The 18,033-nt window shown below is 50.8% G+C and overlaps 1 protein-coding gene and 1 long non-coding RNA gene across 3 annotated transcripts in view; one reads left to right on the top strand and one right to left on the bottom strand.

The window, feature by feature from the left end:
* Positions 1-17,633, bottom strand: part of LOC310829101 — a 46,466-nt gene extending 28,833 nt beyond the window's left edge. The window contains exons 1-2 of the long non-coding RNA XR_014557137.1: positions 16,943-17,633; positions 480-1,139 (exon numbers count right to left, since the gene is read on the bottom strand). This is a non-coding gene — a long non-coding RNA (uncharacterized lncRNA). The remainder of the gene's footprint in view (positions 1-479; positions 1,140-16,942) is intronic.
* LOC310828894 (2-acylglycerol O-acyltransferase 3-like) overlaps positions 1-18,033 on the top strand; it is a 31,887-nt gene that overhangs the window by 12,237 nt on the left and 1,617 nt on the right. The window contains exons 1-6 of one of the 2 annotated variants that reach the window (XM_083706906.1): positions 7,056-7,233; positions 7,457-7,552; positions 8,747-8,854; positions 10,502-10,572; positions 10,752-10,956; positions 12,527-12,698. In XM_083706906.1, the coding sequence (XP_083563032.1) occupies positions 7,486-7,552; positions 8,747-8,854; positions 10,502-10,572; positions 10,752-10,956; positions 12,527-12,698 (623 nt within the window). In that variant the 5' untranslated portion in view covers positions 7,056-7,233; positions 7,457-7,485. Of the gene's footprint in view, positions 1-7,055; positions 7,234-7,456; positions 7,553-8,746; positions 8,855-10,501; positions 10,573-10,751; positions 10,957-12,526; positions 12,699-18,033 lie in introns of those variants that run through there. The other variant, XM_083706905.1, reaches the window with a different exon arrangement.

Below are 18,033 nucleotides of genomic sequence, written 5' to 3'. Positions count from 1 at the left end.
CCTTTGCAAAGCACCCAGGCTCCCCGTTGCTCGCCTGCCTGCCCCGTCCAGCCCAGCCCAGCCCAGCCCACAGCGCCCCCTCGCGAGGCCACGCCGCCATTGCCGGCCTCCGCGGCCCCACGAAGGCCACGCGTTCTCGCGAGAGGACGGGCTCCCTCAGGGGCCGGCGAGGCCTCTCACGCGCCCGCCTCGCTCAGTTACAAGGGCGCGCAGCGGGGCCTGGACTTCCCCCGCCGGGCTTCTCTCTTTCTCCTACCTCGGCGTCACGGCGCTTCTCCGCCCCCCGAGGCCTTCGAAGGAAGCGCTTTCTTCCCATCTCCGCGGAGGGGGGCATTCTTCCGAGGGAGAGACGAGCCGGCGGAGGCTGTGGGGATCCGGCTCCCTTCGCTCCCCCTCCAGGCCCGCGCCTGCCCTCCTCTCCGGCCAGCCGCCTCACATATCAGCCCCATCTCTCTCCCCCCCCCCCCGGCCTTACTCACTTGGTTCGCTCCGCTCTTCCCGCGCTTTTCTGCCCTCAGCCTCTCTCCCAACCGCCGCTTCCCTCGCGCGCGCCGAGAGCGGATAAGAGGGACGTCCTTCCGCTTCCGGCCGCTTCTTATAGCCTCAGCTCCGGGCTGTACCATTGCTGCTGGTGTGTGAGGGGGAGAGAGAGAGAGAAGACCAGGCCAGACCGCGCCATTCCTTGATTTCCTCAGGAAACCGTCGTAGCCCAGAGAGGCTTCAAAGGCCTGGCATAGATACCGAAGGCGCACTCGGGTCCCTTGTCGAAACAGGAGGACGTGGAATGTACCAACTGTGCTTCTCCCCCCCCTTCCTTCCTCTTGGCGCTGCTCTCATTCAAAGGGTTGCTGGACCCTAGAGCTAGCAGGGCAGAGGAGCGCGGCAAGATGCACGTGGGGATGCTGCGGGATAGATTCCTCTCCCCCGCTGCACAACACCTGGAAGGGTTAATGATCACATTTTGGTCACTTTCTGTTTATTTGGTGATTTAAGCAGATTCCCTGCCTGGACCACAGAGGATGAAAGGCTTCAGTTCCTGCAGATGTGCATGCTCTGTTTTATTTTAAGATGCTCCTTAACACACCAAACTGTGTCTTGAGTTTCTGCAGCGCTGTTGCCTTTCTTTGCCATCGACCGTCCTAAATCAAGAAAATGAAATACTGTAGCTTAGGTATAGACAAGACAAACAAGTTGCTGTGTGATGCTATAGAACTACAGGTTACACTGGATCTTGTGTAGTAGTAGTAGTAGTAATAATAATAATAATCATTGAGACGGCTAGAGCGCCGGTGGCGGATAACTCATTCCGAATCTGACCGGACACAGGTTAGAGCTCAACGTTGAGCCTACCAAGTGGCAATGGCGACGGCGAAGAGGGCCTTCTTCGCCGCCTCCATTGCATCTGCAGAAAACAGCAGCAGGAGACTTTTTCAGGTGGTTCACAATTTAGCGGAACCACCTGCAACATCGGGGCCCAGTACGGGCCACACGATCTCCTGCAATGATTTTGCAAAGTTTTTTGCAGATAAAATCGCTCAGATTCGGGAAGAAGTAGACTCCACCGTGGGAGCAGGGCCGGGGCGGGAGAGTGCTAGAGTTCTGTCTAGTCAAGTTGAGTGGGATCAGTTCCAATCTGTTACCTCCGAGGATGTGGACAGGCTGCTTGGACGAGTGAAGCCAACCACCTGTCTCCTGGATCCTTGCCCATCCTGGCTTATAAAAGCTAGCCGGGAAGGACTGGGCAATGGGCTTTGTGGGGTGGTGAATGCTTCCCTCCGTGAGGGAGCCTTCCCAGACCCGATGAAAGAGGCGGTTATTAAACCGCTTCTTAAAAAACCATCTTTAGATGCGGCCACGATGGCCAATTATCGCCCAGTCTCAAACCTTCCATTCTTGGGCAAGGTGATTGAGTGAGCGGTTGCTGAACAACTCCAGGCACGCCTGGAAGAAGTGGACCATTTGGATCCCTTCCAGTCGGGATTCAGGCCTCATCATGGGACTGAAACTGCCTTGGTCGCACTGGTTGATGATCTCCGGCGGGCTAGGGACAAAGGTGAGAGCTGTTTCCTAGTTCTGCTGGATCTCTCAGCTGCGTTTGACACCATCGACCATAACATCCTTCTGGACCGTCTGGAGGGGCTGGGAGCTGGGGGCACTGTCATACAGTGGTTCCGCTCCTTCCTCCTGGGCCGTGTTCAGAAAGTGGTGGTGGGGAATGAGTGTTCAGACCCCTGGGCTCTCACTTGTGGGGTCCCTCAGGGTTCTGTCCTCTCCCCCATGCTTTTCAACATTTACATGCAGCCGCTGGGAGAGATCATCAGGAGGTTTGGGCAGGGTGTTCATCAGTATGCGGATGATACCCAGCTCTACCTCTCTTTTAAATCAAAACCAGTGAAGGCGGTGAAGGTCCTGTGTGAGTGTCTGGAGGCGGTTGGAGGATGGATGGCGGCTAACAGATTGAAGTTGAATCCTGACAAGATTCAACTCATACTGCCTGGAGCTAATTAGGAGCTGCAGTCCCAACAACATAAACGCAGAAGGCCAAAGTTTACCCCCCCCCCCCCGCTCTAAGCAAGGACCTCAAGAGTAACTTCTTAAAAGCAAGTGGAAGTTTCCTGGGAACTTTGTCAAAGATGTTTTTTTCAGGTGCTGTTTCAGTCTGGAAGGGACGCGGCAAGCTCACATCAAAAAGCTGCTCCAACATGAGATTTTGAAACCTTGCCAGTCACAATGGAACACCCAGTTGCTCCTGAAAGAACTAGACTTGCGCCACTCTTTCAGGGGAGGGTATTTGTGTGGGACATTCAATCAGGGAATTATGCCTCAGCCCGATTCGTTATCTAGCCACCTGGTAGAGAATTACCTAAAGCCTCCCCCTGGCCCAAATACCTACTAGGTAATAGATAAATAGATCCCTGAGCCCAGGTGGTGAGGATAGGGCTGTGGGTGACTATGGCTTTGGCCATGGTGGTATTTTTACTGCCTCTGGCCGTCAGCGTGCCCACACCCCTTCAGGTGACCAAGCAGCTAATGCGGGAGTGGGGTGCCCACAACACGAATAATAAACGGCTGCAAATGGCTGAAATGGGGGCTTATTCTGCAAACCGAACCAATTGCACGGTCTGCACTCTGGGACCTACAAATGCTTTGGGAGGAATGCCCCTCCTCCCTGTGCCTTGGAAAGAGTCCTCAGTTACGGCCCCAATTTTTGGCTTCCGCCCTCTGGGAAACAATTCCTTTGATGGAACCATTCTATCCCTTTCCAGGTTCACTGAATTCCTGGATGGCTCTGTGTGAACCAGTCTGAGGGCGCCAGTAACAATCTGACGTATGTGGGGGCCTCCCGTTGTAATCGCACCTTCCCAGCCCAGACAACCGTGACTGAGTCCACACTAGGAACTCTTTCTGGCTGTAATCTAACTGCATGCCTAACGCACTTGGCAAGGGCTTCAGGAGGGGGAGGTGGTGTCTCTGCTCAAGGACATGATGTGTATTGGGTGTGTGGAAAGCTGGCTTATCATCTCCATACCATCCCTTTGGGAGGGATGCTTTCCAGCCTCTTTAATTCCTCCCATGTTGATTTATGAGCCGATTGCTACTGCACCCCGTCGGAGGAGACGCTCGGTTGACCTAGTAGTAGTTGCAGGAGGCAGCTCCCAAAATTGGGGCAAGGATCAGTGGCCTCCAGAAAGGATAGTGGCCCATTATGATCCGGCCTCATGGAATCGGGGAGAGAAAATCACAGGAGCAAGGGGGCCAATTTATAATTTAAACCGCATAATAAGACTCCAAGCGGTAGTAGAGATTGTCGCCAATGCCACGGCCACAGCCCTCCGGTTAATCGCCACCCAGTCCTTCAGCTCTGCTTAGGGCTGGACTTTCTCCTGGCGTGACAGGGCGGGTTTTGTGTTGCGTTAAATGTGACAGAAGGGGCCTGTTGCTTTAACATCTCTGACCATGGCGAAGCTAATCAAAATTTGGCAGCAGAAATTGAAAAAGTGGCCCATGTCCCTGTCCCTACTTGGAACGGATGGGACATGTCCTGGTGGACTGATTGGCTTCCGAACCTAGAGGACTTTTGATGATGTCACTAGGCCCATTGATAATTTTGCTTCTTTTCTGCTCCTGTGTGCCTTACTTATTGCAATGCTTGCAAAATATGATGCATAAAATGGTGTCACGAATGGTTCGGCCCCAGACTATAGCACTAGCTCGAGAATATCAGCCAGTGCCTCCTTGGGACGGAAGGCTGTCCAAAATAAAGGGGGGGGGGAATGAAGGGACAGGATACCCAAATCCTGACTGTGATGTCACCCCAATTAGTGTGTAGTCACCCCAACTAGGCCTCAAGACTTCCCAAATTCTTTCTTTGGGGATGCAAACCTAAAATGCATTAGCTCTGCTGTATAACACAAAGCATAACACAAAGTAGCTGAAAGGAACAAAGCTTTCTCCTCTTCTCAGGAAAAGATGACCTAGCCGCCAGCAGCACATCCACCTGACCAGCCTTCTCGCAACTTTCTTGGCTCGCTGACGGGAGCAATGCACACCCAACCCGTGGGAAAGGGCTCAAAGGCTACAACCCAATGCAATAATCCTGAGGATCCATGTGGAACTGTGCTTTGTAACCACGTTTTTGCCGCATTGCGGCCACACAAAACAGTGGGTGCGTGATTTGTTTGGTGCAGGCTGTAGCCATGGACATGCTGTGTGATCTGGTGGTGAATTTGGGGTGACCCAATGCTAAAATCCTGAGGATCCATGGGCTTTTACCTCCTCCCTCCCAGGCAGCCTCCTTTATATCTAGCCTCCCTCATCTCACTCCCGATTGCTTGCCGATCAGCGGCTTTGTTTCTATACCCCCTTCCCTCTTTCAATAAAAGAAGCATGATCTGCTTTTTGCCCCTGTGAAATTTGGCTCCAGGGACCACGCATTCGCTCCATAAGACTCACAGACATTTCCCCTTACTTTTTAGGAAGAAAGGTGTTATGTACAGTATTGAGGTTCTCACCCTGGGCCAGCAGGGGGACATTGTAGATAGTTATGCAAATGAAGGATTGAAAGTGATATTCAGTGATTGGACACTGTAGTCTTAGAAAGTTGCTACAGTAACGTCGTACTGGAGCTCTATATAAGCAGGCTGACTGAGCTCCTCAGTTCTGTTCTGTTCTGGCCTCTGAATAAACAAGAGCTGTTTGAAGAATTTGTCGTCTGATATGTTCACCCACAACTTAACAAAAAAAGTGCGTCTTATGGAGCGAAAAATACGATAGGTGGAAATCAGTCTTCCCCCTCTCCTCCTCCTCCCTCTTCCTTAAAAACCCTGCTCTTCCTGTCTGGGTCTCTTTCCTCTCTCTCCCCACCCCCAGCCAACCCACCTCCCCATTCCTGGGTTATGGGTTTGAGCCCATGCTGGGCCAATCCGCAATGCGGGATTCGTCGGAAGAATCAGGAGCCAGGAAGAATCAAATTTCAATAAAGAATGGGGAGAGTTTAAAATGCATTTGAAAAAAAAATTATTGTAAACAACAACATTCCCTCCTAGGTTTGACAGAAAACGTGTAGTAAAAATTCGAATCATGGATTGGAGTAAGGACTTATAATAACTGGAGTCAGGGAGGAGATGTAGAACAAAAATTGTAACCTAAGGATCCACAAAAGGGGGGGGGGGAGTCAAAGAAATATGATGTTTGTATTTTGATTCTTTGTAAAATTGAAAATGAAAAAGAGGAACCTTTGGCCCAGCATGGGCTCGAACCCGCGACCTCGAGATTAAGAGTTTCCTGCCATACCCTCCAAGTGTCTTGATTTTCCAGGGACAGTCCCAGAATTCCGAAGGCCCTCCTATGGGGCGAATGCAGGCTTTCGCTGAAGCCTGGAGAGCGAGAGGCATCGGTGCGCAAGGCTTGCGGATAGCAGCCTGTTCTGGGGGCTGGGCCCCCGCCCCGCGGCCGGGGGGGGGAGAAATATATTTTTTAAATTCATTTCCCAACCCCCCCCCCCCGAGGTGCGTCCTATGGGCCAGTGCTCCCTATAGGGCGAAAAATACAGTACGTCTTATACAACCAAAAATAATATTGGGCTCCGATACATCAATATAGAAAGGGATGATCTACAAGGACGTGTTGCTGGAGGTGCCAAAACGAGAATACGCCTCTTTGAAGCGTCTCCTTATGCAATGTCTGATGCTTACAGATTTCTGGAGGAAAGTATTTGGATATATAAATGCTAATTTGTAGAGAGGCTGCCCTGCCCTGAGGCAGGAAGCAATGTCATTACCAGGAAAGGTTTGCGTAAGTTTTAATTCTGCCCCCCCCCCCCCCAGGTCAGGTCAGCTTGGACCTCACTGCCCTGCCTGGCAGGAGACGGAGGAGGAGGAGGGGGGGGCAACCTTTGAACTGCACCCAACACCCCCACCCACTTCAGAAACCCTGGTGATTTCTCACCCTGTCTTTCCTCCAGGGGCACCTAAAGGCCATCAGGAAGAGCTGTGCTTGGTCCCTTTGAAAGGGAGGCAGCTGCAGCTGCGGATCCTCAGAGCACTCTTCACCTGCTCAGAGGCACTCTTTCTTCCCTAGAGCTAGTGCCACCAAAGCTGCGATTCCTGCCTTGCAAGGGGTTGGGCTGGATGACCCTTGGGGGTCCCTTCCAACTATACCGCTTTATGGTTCCACCATAAGTCCCACTGATTTTGAAATGCATCTGTTGTTTTGAAAACGGTTCGTCCCTGCTTTTTATTGCATTTTATGCTGCTCTGAGCCCAGCTTTGGCTGGGGAGGGTGGGAAATAATTAAAATGTGATGATTATTATTATTATCTCCTAAAGCGCAGCTTCCTCCTTGGTTTGGAGAAGGGAGGCAGGCAGATGGGGCAATGGATCCTGGCAACCCAACCTTTGTCTTGTGGACCAAGAGGGCGGGGCGGCCCTGGGATGAGGGCCAAGGGGAGGGAGCCGAGGGCTAGGCAGGGCCAGGTGTCAAAAGAAAAGAATCTGAAGGTCCTCTGGGCACGCCCGGTTTGGGAGCCAATGGGCTTGACCTTTTTAAGGTCAGGAATGAAATGACGCACCTTGTCTCCTTTCGGAAGAGGAGAGCTCAGCCAGGTCCCCTTTGCCTCACCTGGGTGACAGCAGCATCCTTATTGCCGACTCACCTAGCTATCAAAGTGCAGGTGGCAGAGAGACAGACGGGTGCCTTGCAGCCGCGGGCAAGACAACATCTTCTCCTGGACCAGTGAGCCTCTTTCCTCCTCCTCCTCCTCCTCCTGCCCCACATGCTGCCCCCTTCCTGAGGGCACGGCTGAAGGGGAGCAGCTGGGCTTTGGGGTGCAGGTCAGAGGCCACCTGTGCTGAACACACCTGCGTCTTCTCCCTTCTGCCAAGGCAGGGGCCCCTCCTGGCTGCAATCCTGCTGCACATCCCCCCCAACACCCCCCCCTTGTGGATTTTCTCCCCAGGATCTCTTTCTGAGACCCAGGGTCAGAAGATGGCTCTGAAGAAACACCTGGAGGCTCTTAGCGTCTTCCAGTGGGTCCTCACCTTCCTCTTCTTTGGTAAGTTGGGAGCTGGGTGGGTGGGAGGGAGGGGCAGGGGGTGCTCAGGGAAGAGGGGCAGCTTGGCCTCCCCCTCTTCCTGGGGCCATGGCCCTTGGGAGGTCCTCTGGCAGGCCAGGCCCCTGTAATAAAAGGAAAACTGCCCTTTTCCCATTATGGGGGACACAAGAGAGTCCTTTGCAGGTTCTCCATCGGTGGGAGAAAAGAACAGAGGCCAAGCAGAGAATATTGAGAAGCAAAGCAGCTAGTCTGATCTTTATTGAACTGTTGCAACGGGGTGCTCCCCTCTCACGCAGGAAAGGAGGAGGACCCCGAACCAAGGTGTGCCCACCGTCATATAGACATTTTAAATTGGCCGCCCTGGAGTCCAAGACCACCCCCAGAAACTTCATACCTACATCACAGAAGGGGTGTAGCTCAAGACCCCCCCCCCGATACATCATGCCTACATCACAGAAAGGGCGGTCTACAAGAGAAATCTGAGTGCGTTGTTTATTTCCTGTCTGGCAGGTTACCTGTTAATGCTCACTTGATTGGATACCCTGGGGAGCCTGGCCAGTCTTTTGTAATGACAAATACTGAGTTCCTGAGCCAGGTCACGGGCTCACCCTATTCACACACAGACATACCCTTAAGACAGGATTTGTGAAGGAAAAGGCAATGGGGAGGCTTTTCCATTTTCCGTTGACCTTGCAGAGAAATCGTTTGGTCAGTTTGGGGGTTAAAATGGTTCCAGGGCAGTTTTCCTGTGCTGCTTCAGACATGTGGTTTATATATTTATGTACGTGTTTGCTTGGTACATTTATAAACATTTATTATATATATATATATATAAGACCTTAATTTTTTTATTTCACACCCTCCCCCAAAAGCCAACCCCCCTCTTCTTTCCAAAGCAGCTTTGGGCCAGGTGAGTCTGGACTAGGGAGTCAGCACCGCAGGGGGTTGGGCTAGATGACCCTGGGGTGCCGCTTCCAACCTAAAATGTTCTTCTGGGTTTAGGGGGGCTTCAGATCACATCCTCGGGGGTCCCGTGAAATTGGGGTTGGGGTCCCAGGCAGGGCTTTGTAATATTGGTTTGTTTTTTTTAAAAAAAATATTTATTTGGTTTTTCAAATCAGAATTTGGCAATCACATATCCAGCATCCAACATAAAAACAAGATTCCACAGAATCTCCTTCCCTCACCCCCCAGGTCCCTTCTTCTCCGTTCTCCTGGTCTACCTGCTGTTCACCTCCTTCTGGCCTATCAGCGTTCTGTATTTCGCCTGGTGGATCTTCGACTGGGATACGCCAGAGAGAGGTGAGTTCGATTCTCTCCAACCAGGGCCAGATTTGGGTCCTTTATATGTCCAGCTGTCCTTTGTCCACAACAATTTGTCATTGTTTTTTGAGTTGAATATATGCTTTAAGGTAATTGACGGACATAATAGGTATCTAAAGCCATGCAACCAGTCTATGCAGATCGTAAGGTAAAGGTCAAGGGACCCCTGACCATTAGGTCCAGTTGTCACCAACTCTGGGGTTGCGGTGCTCATCTCGCTTTATTGGCTGAGGGAGCCATTGTACAGCTTCCAGGTCATGTGGCCAGCATGACTAAGCCGCTTCTGGCGAACCAGAGCAGCACACGGAAACGCTGTTCACCTTCCCGCCGGAGTGGTACCTATTTATCTACTTGCCCTTTGACGTGCTTTTGAACTGCTAGGTTGGCAGGAGCAGGGACTGAGCAACAGGAGCTCACCCCGTCATCGCGGGGATTCGATCCGCCAACCTTCTGATCGGCAAGTCCGAGTCTCTGTGGTTTAACCCACAGCGCCACCCGCGTCCCAGATGCAGATCGTAGGTACCCTATATATAGAAATGAGCAAACCAGGGATAATTAAGGGAACAGGCTAGCAGGCGGGGCCCATGACTTACATCACAGGAGCCGACACAACACAAAACACTGTTCCTGTAGGTAGGTTTTATTTTATTTGTTCTTTATCTTATATTTCGGATATGTGCATCCAGGTTTTTTTCCTTTAATTTTTTTGGGGCCCCCCAAGGGACTGGGGCACTAAACTATAGCCTGTTTAGCTTATAGGTAAATCCAGCACTGCCCCCAACCCTACCTAGAGGTCAGGTGAAAGGTGCCCCTCCTTGTCTGAGAAGGGTGCTGAGCCCCACACCCAGACCCACACAGCTGGAGCTGCTGCCTCGCCCTGCCCCTCCTCCTCCAGCTCACCCCCTTCCACTGGGGCAGCGTGCGACCATCCCAAACCTGTTTCCGTCTCTGCTATTTACTGTTATCTAGTTTCCAAGACAGGTTCCAATAAATGACACAACGGCAGAAGGCATTTCATTTCTCTCTCTCTCTCTCTCTCTGTATGGAGGGCAGAAAAATCAGCTGCATTTATTTATGTATTTATCATTTTTTATTAAATTTTGCTATAAAAACACACACAAAATCCTGTAATTGACAGGAATCAAAAGAAATATAACATGGAATCAGAGTTGGCAGGGTCCCCAAGGAGCATCTTGCTCCTCATGATTGATTGATTATAATTTTATTTATACCCTGCCATCTGGCTGGGCTGCCCCAGCCACTCTGGGCGGCTTCCAACACACACACACACACACACACACACACACACACACACACACACACACTAATAATAATAAAACATCAAGTATTAATAGTAACAATCATATCCTACATAAAAAGTCACAATAACTTTAAAATAACTTACACCAAGTAAAGCAATATGCAATAATCCATTGGAATTCAATAATAAACACTAAAATTAAGCATCAGTGAGTCATAACTAATTAAACGAATTTTTAAGCAGAGGTCGGGTGGTCATCTGCCAGGGATTCCTCAGTTGTGATTCCTGCAATGCAGGGGGTTCGGCTGGATGACCCCTGGGGATCCCCTTCCAACCACACAGTTCTCTGACTCTTCCCTTTGCAGGTGGGCGCCGCAGTGACTGGGTGAGGCGCAGCAGAGTCTGTGAGTTCCACCGGGATTATTTCCCCATCAAGGTATGAGAAGGGGGTTGGCAGGGCTCCTGAAGGATGCCCAGGGTCTCTGGAACCCCTGGAGACCAGATCACGGACAAGGAGGAGGTGGCGGCCGTCAAAGGCTGCTGTCCATGGAATCTGCACACTGACATTCGGGTGGGGGTCCAAATGCCAAATGCCTCGCCCTTCTTGCCTTGCAGCTGGTGAAGACGGCCGAGCTGCCCCCAACGCGGAACTACGTCCTGGGCTCCCACCCCCACGGGATCATCTGCGCGGGGGCCTATTCCGCCTTCTGCACCGAGGCCACCGGCTTTTCCCGCACCTTCCCTGGCCTCCGCCCCAGCCTGGCCGTCCTCGCAGGGGTGTTCCGCATACCCGTCTACCGGGAGTACCTGATGAGCTCAGGTGAGGCCAACGGGGCAAGGAATGGTGGGGGCAGGGAAGTGGGGTGGCCCCTCACCTAAGGACCATCTTCAAGAACCCTGCCTGGCCCATCAAATGGGAGGAACCACCCCACTCTCAGGAATGCCCTTCTAGCGCCCCTGGGAATAGAATTCCCCAGCAAGAATGCCTGTTTTTCCTGCCATTGTTTGCTCCTGTGCAAATGAAAAGGGGCGTTTGTTTGTGCAAATGATGATGGTGGTGATGAGGAAGATAATTATTCTTATTTATACCCCGCCCATCTGGCTGAGTTTTCCCAGCCACTCTGGGTGGCTTCCAACAGACTATTAAAGACACGATAAAACACCAAACATTAAAAAACTTCCCTAAACAGGGCACCCTTCAGATGTCTCCTAAAAGTCAGATACCGTAGATTCTGGCATATAAGACGACCTTTTAACCCCAGAAAATTCCCTAAAAAGTCAGAGGTCGTCTTATACGCTGGGTATGGGTTTGCTGGGCAGCGGCAGCGGGTGGCAGGCTCTACGCCGGGAGGAAGCTGCCCTGCGATGCTAAGCCGGCTGTGCTGGGGGGCTTCCTCCTGGTGTGGAGTGGAGCCCACCGCCCACTGTTGCTGCCCAGCAAAGCTGCCGCGTATAAGACTGGCCATATTAAGTCAACCCCCCAAATTGGCAGCTGCCCAGTTGCCTAATACGCCATAATCTACGGTAATTGTTTTTCTCTTTGACATCTGATGGGAGGTCATTCCACAGGGTGGGCACCACTACTGAGAAGGCCCTCTGCCCTGTAGCTTCACTGCTCATAGGGAGGTAACCGCCAGAAGGCCCTTGGCTCTGGACCTCAGTATCCAGGCTGAACGATGGGGGTGGAGACGCTCCTTCAGGTCTACTGGGCCTTTGAGGCCGTTTAGGGCTTTCAAGGTCAGCACCAACACTTTGAATTGTGCTCAGAAAAATACTGGGAGCCAATATAGGTCTTTCAGGACCAGTTTTATGTGGTCTCCCAGTCACCAGTCTGGCTGCCGCATTTTACATTAGTTGTAGTTTCTGGGTTACCTTCAAAGGTAGCCCCACATAGAGCGCATTGCAGTAGTCAAAGCGGGAGACAACCAGAGCATGCACCTCTCTGGCAAGACAGTCTGCAGGCAGGGAGGGTCTCAGCCGGTGTACCACATGGAGCTGGTAGACAGCTGCCCTGGACACAGAACTGACCTGCGCCTCCAGGGACAGCTGTGAGTCCAAAATGACTCCCAGGCTGCGCACCTGGTCCTTCAGGGGTACAGTTGCCCCATTCAGGACCAGGGAGCCCCCCACACCTGCCCGCCCCCCTTTGCCCCCCAAAGCAATACTTCTGTCTTGTCAGGATTCAATCTCAATCAGTTAGACACCGTCTTTCCTCCAACCACTTCCAGACACGCTGATCCTTTGCCAGCAACCCTTTTGCCCTTTAACCGACTCGCATAATTTCAGTTGGAGGAGAATCGTGAGGGTCCTCTAGTCCAACCCGCTGCAAAGCAGGGAACCCCTGGAGATGTTTCACACCCACAATAATGTTTGCTTCCTCCCACTTCCAGGGATGGTCTCAGTCAACAAAAGTTCCCTGGATTTCCTCCTGAGTGGCCCCCCCGGGCACGCGGTGGTCATTGTGGTGGGGGGCGCGTCCGAGTCCCTGGACAGTGCCCCCGGAGAGCATCGTGTCTGCCTTCAAGGGAAGAAGGGCTTCGTGCGCCTAGCGTTGCAACACGGGTAGGGGCACCAAGGAAGCAAGGGGGGTCCGGGGGGGCATGTTGGGTGCAGGTCAGCAATATCTCGGGCCTCGTGAGCATGGCAGTGCTTCCTGGTGGATTTTGCCCCAATGAAGCAATTGCGAGAACGGAAGGTCCCTGTCCTTCCTTGCTCTATAATTTTTTTATTACATTTTTCTTATGTTTTCACAATAACCTTCCTAACAAATAATTCCACTGTTCCATAAGTGGACTTTCCACCTACACAGTGTTTTTACTCAAAGCTACTGTGCTGTATCTTCATCTATTACAAAAAGATTAGTACAATTATTTTGTCATTTTTATTCTGCTGCTTTCATCTCGAATCCTGTCCGCGATTTCATTTGACTGTAATGTTTTTTAAGTAATCCACAAACGGCCTCCATCCTTCTGTAAAAAGTTCATCATTCTGATCTCTTAATTTTGCTGTGAGCTTTGCCGTTTCTGCCTAGTCCATTTCCTTCAAAGGCCACTCCTCCTTCGTTGGGACCTTCTCTTTTTCCCAATTAAGTTTTCTCATAATGTATAACAGGCCATGAATTCCATATGCTAAGGACCCTGCCTTCCCACAGCCTACCCTACCTCAAAGCTTCTTGGTTGGATCAAATGCTCTCCCTGACCCGACATTCCTTCTGTGAGTAATGATCCGTAATCTGTTCTGTTGAACGTCTGTTTCGACTGCAAACAGGTGAAGTTCCTGGGCGTCCAGCACTCTTCCGAAAAATCAGCTCACATAACAAAGCATAAAACCCCATATTTGAATACCCCACCAGTGACAGGACGTAACTTCCTGAGCTATTAACCCTATAAGCTCTGGGTCTCCTCACACCCCCTCCTTCTCGTCCTGTACCATTGGGGTGAATGTAAGTACTACCACTTACCCCAAACACAACCCTTCACAGAACTCCCCGTGTCTTTGGACGCTCAAAGGTTTAGTGAACCCATCTGCCAGATTCTTCTGGCTCAGACAGTATTTCAGATTTACTAAGCCTGTCTGGACACTCTGACATACATTTTGGAAACGTATGTCTAAATGTTTAGTTCTGGACTTGAACTGTCCAGACTCTGCCAACGTCAAACAGGGTTGATTGTCTTCCCAAACGGTGATGGGCAAGCAACACTCCCCACAGATCTCTTGGACCAAACACTTTTAGAGCTGCAGTTCCCTACAAAGCTCTGACAACGCGCTGAATTCAGCTTCTGTAGAGGAAAGCGCAATGAGACTTTGCTTTCGGGACTTCCACCCAACTAGAGATTCTCCAAACTTCACTACCAACCCAGACCCTGATTTCCTATCCCCAAGATTTGCCCAATCACTGTCAGTCCAGGATGTGAGCTGTGTGTCACCCTCAGCTGACAGTTTGAGGCAGAAATCTTTGGTATCCTGCAGATACCACAGCGCTCGCTTGATGCCATTCCAGGCAGTCACACTGGCTCTGTAGCTTCCCTGCTGAGCAGATTTGGAGCAAATGCTATGTCTGGTCTGCTCCATTGGGAAAGATACAACAAACTCCCTAGAGCTGACTGAAGGATCTCAGCGTTTTCGAACTCAGAACATTCCCAAGCTGACTTTCACATAGCTCGTTTCCATGGTTGTTCTGATCCCTGCACACTCAGCCATCCTGAACTTCTCAAGCAACTGCTCAATCTCGCTTTTCTGACTGAGCAAGAAACTGCCTCCTCGGTTCTATATATATGGACGCCTAGGTACACTTTTAACGGTCCTAGGTTCCTGAGTTTAAAATGCTCTGGCAAAACCTTGCACCTGTTTACCTGTCTTAGCCACATGTATGTTGTCATCAACAAAGACCAACACTGTGTCTCTCCTGACCCCTTCAGGTTGTTGTTTAGTCGTGTCTGACTCTTCGTGACCCCATGGACCAGAGCATGCCAGGCACTCCTGTCTTCCACTGCCTCCCACAGTTTGGTCAGACTCATGTTTGTAGCTTTGAGAACACTGTCCCACCATCTCGCCCTCTGTCATCCCCTTCTCCTTGTGCCCTCCATCTTTCCCAACATCAGGGTCTTTTCCAGGGAGTCTTCTCTTCTCCTGAGGTCGCCAAAGTCTTGGAGCCTCAGCTTCAGGATCTGTCCTTCCAGTGAGCACTCAGGGCTGATTTCCTTCAGAATGGAGATGTTTGATCTGCTTGCAGTCCATGGGACTCTCAAGAGTCTCCTCCAGCACCATAATTCAAAAGCATCAATTCTTCGGCGATCAGCCTTCTTTATGGTACAGCTCTCACTTCCATACATCACTACTGGGAAAATAATAGCTTTAACTATACGGACCTTTGTTGGCAAGGTGATGTCTCTGCTTTTTAAGATGCTGTTTAGGTTTGTCATTGCTTTTCTCCCAATATCCCTTCAGGTACAGGCAGCTATCTGCAAGACTCTTCCAGAAACTCATATTTTCCAAAGTTTCATTCAGACACAAATTCCAGTTTCTGGCCGATTGCTTGAGGCCATAGATGGATTTGTGTAACTTCAGCACTACATCTGCCTTATTGCCCTCGAACCCTGGAGGAGGTAGCATGTACAGTTCGTCCTTCAGATCTGAGTTCAAATAAGCAACATCCACATCAAAATGATGTGCCTGGCAACACCTCTGGGCAGCAACTGCTAGTAGCAAGTGTAGAGTTTCACTCCTAGATGTTGGAGCATACACTTCAGTATAATGCAGCCTTTTTCTCTGTGTGAAACCTCTAGCTACTAGCCTAGCTTTGTACTGTGGTGCTCCTGTCGCTATGGGTTTAATTCTGTAAACCCAATGACAGCTCACGGCCTGTTTGCCTGCCGGCAGTGTTGTGGTGGAGAACACACCTAGAGACTTCATTGAGTTCAACTCATTCTCCATTGCCTCATGCCATTTCCTGGCTTCTGCCTGAGGCAACTGTTGCACTTCCTCAAAACTTTCTGGTTCGCATTGAGCCAAACCAAGCCACACAGTGACTGAGAACCTTTTGGGCGGCTTCCCTTCCGTAGTGCGTGCAGAACGCCATGGCACTACGTCAGATGCCCCCTCTCACCCTGAGGTACTGGGACCAGCATGTGTGTCCTTGTCCTCAGAAGACTCCCCCTCTGACTGACTGCGCCTTCTGAACTTAGCTGGACTGGTTGGAGAAGTTGGCGCACTCCGAGGCTCTTGCTTAAAAGCCTCTGGAGATGGCCATTCCTGCTCCTGCTCCTGGTCAGAGACCTGGTCCTCAGCAGGTTCAGTTACTAACTCTCCATCTTCAGCAGAGTCAAGCAAACTGAGAGAATGTCAGGATTCCCATGGATGCCTGTCCACCCACTTTGCTCACAAAACTCAGAACTCCTGCTGACTAGAACCTGTGACTGATTGCCCTCTGGATAAGCAAATCTTCACTCCTTTGTCCCTCGCTCATTCCCACAAAAGATCCTTTTCTGGGACCTGGGGCCACCCTTCCTGCATTAGCTTTCGGCACAAGAACCAAAGCTTCACACCCAAACACACGAAATAAATGTACCTTTGGTTTCTTACCATGCAAGAGAAAATAGGGTGCGCCCCCTTACAACAGAGTTGTAGGAACGATTCAGAGTGAAATTCTCCGTTTTCCAAGCTTCCGCCCAGAAGCATTGTAGTAAGCCTGAGTCAAAAAGCATCGCTTCCACCGCTTCCTGGAGCGTTCTGTTCCGCCTTTCTTCCACCCCGTTTTCCTGTGGTGAGTGCAGAACCGTCAACCTGTGACGTATCCCTTTCTGCAAAAGTAATTCTGCAATGTAGTGAACTCCCCACCACTATCTGATTGGAAACTGCAAACCCTCTGCAGGGTGGAGTTCCACTCTGCAGTGGAGTTCCACTGCAGTGACCCACTCCCTCAGCATGGTGGCAGCTTCACCCTTGTCCTTCAGAGGTATCACCCAGCTGTTTCTGGAGTAATCATCTGTCAAGGTTAAAACATATTTAGTGCCGCCCAGACTTGCAACGGACATAGAGCCACAAATATCTACATGAATCAACTCAAAAGGTTTCTTGGTTACCCCGTTAGACCTAGGATAACTGCTCGTTCTTACCTTTACTTTCTTGCATGCTCTGCAATCCAGGAACTTGGCACATGACTTCATTTTGCATCCCTCAGTGCACCCTGGTATTTTTCTCACATATCCCCAATTGCAGGGGGACATCCTCCTGTTCCACAAATGATGACACATATTGTGAGTGGGAACATTTGCACACTGTCTGTGCTGACCCAGTGTTACCCTTACCTGCTTGAGATGTTTCCAGAATAGCCTGATCTGACATTCAACACTGAATGTTGTTCAGTGTTCCAGTCCCGCCCCTGGAAATAGAGCATGCATTATTCTCAAAGCAAAACTTAAACCCATCTCTAACTAAAGAAGACACAGACATTAGACAGCATTTCATCCCTGGGACCACAAATGCTTCCAGTTCAGCCTGCAGAAAAGGAACAAAAACAGAGCCAACAGTTGTCAGCTGTCTCTTGGATCCATCAGCAAGCGTGACTGTTTTTCCTTTAGAAACAGCCCTGCAGTTCCGCATTTGGCCACCAGATGGCAGCGGTTGATGACTGGCTCTGCTGTCAATTACCCAGCGCTGTACGTTGCTCTGGTCGCTGTCCTTCACTGTTGCTATGGAAACTGCAAAATGATGTGACATTGCGTCTCTGTCAGTTCCTCTGGGACCTTTCTTATGTTCCCACACCGGTCCGTTCCCCTAATCTGGTTGCCCAGGGCAATGGCCTTGGAGGCATTCTGTGCAGCTTCCTTGGGACTGTTTACGCAGGTGGGTTTCCAAGCCACAACGATAACATCTCGTAGCAAAAGCCTTCACGGTGTCCTCTTTCACTGCCCCCCCCCTCTTGGAAGCAGGACTGCCTGGGCCTGCGTGCCGCCCCTCTGCCGATGTTCCTCCTCATTGATAGGCGACCCGAGACAAACTGCAAGGTGCATGGCTTCTAGAGTTAGGCACAAATTGTCATAACTCTTGTCTAGTGAGCTCAGAAGAATGTAAACTTTCAAATCTTCTGGAAAATTCATGTTTAACTGTTTCAGTCGGTTAAGCACAGCCACCAATTTAGTCACATGTTCTCTGATGCTGTCCCCCGGATGTAGCCTCACCTCAAACAAACTTCTGGCGACATTGATTTTGGCTCCTGCTGTGGTTCTGTGATGGACCCTCTCAAGAGCCGGCCAAATCACCTGGGCGGCTGACTCCATAACCTGTGAGTTATGAGCCATATCCTGTTTTGTTGAACGTCTGTTTTGACTGCGAACAGCTGAAGTGCTTTGGCATCCAGCATTCTTCCGATACGCCGCTCTGCTCCTCCTGGCTTCAG

The sequence above is a fragment of the Podarcis gaigeae genome (assembly GCF_964106915.1).
Source record: "Podarcis gaigeae genome assembly, chromosome: 13".
Taxonomy (NCBI): domain Eukaryota; kingdom Metazoa; phylum Chordata; class Lepidosauria; order Squamata; family Lacertidae; genus Podarcis; species Podarcis gaigeae.
The sequence above is the reverse complement of the archived record's forward strand: the minus strand, read 5'-3'. Positions and strand labels throughout refer to the sequence as shown.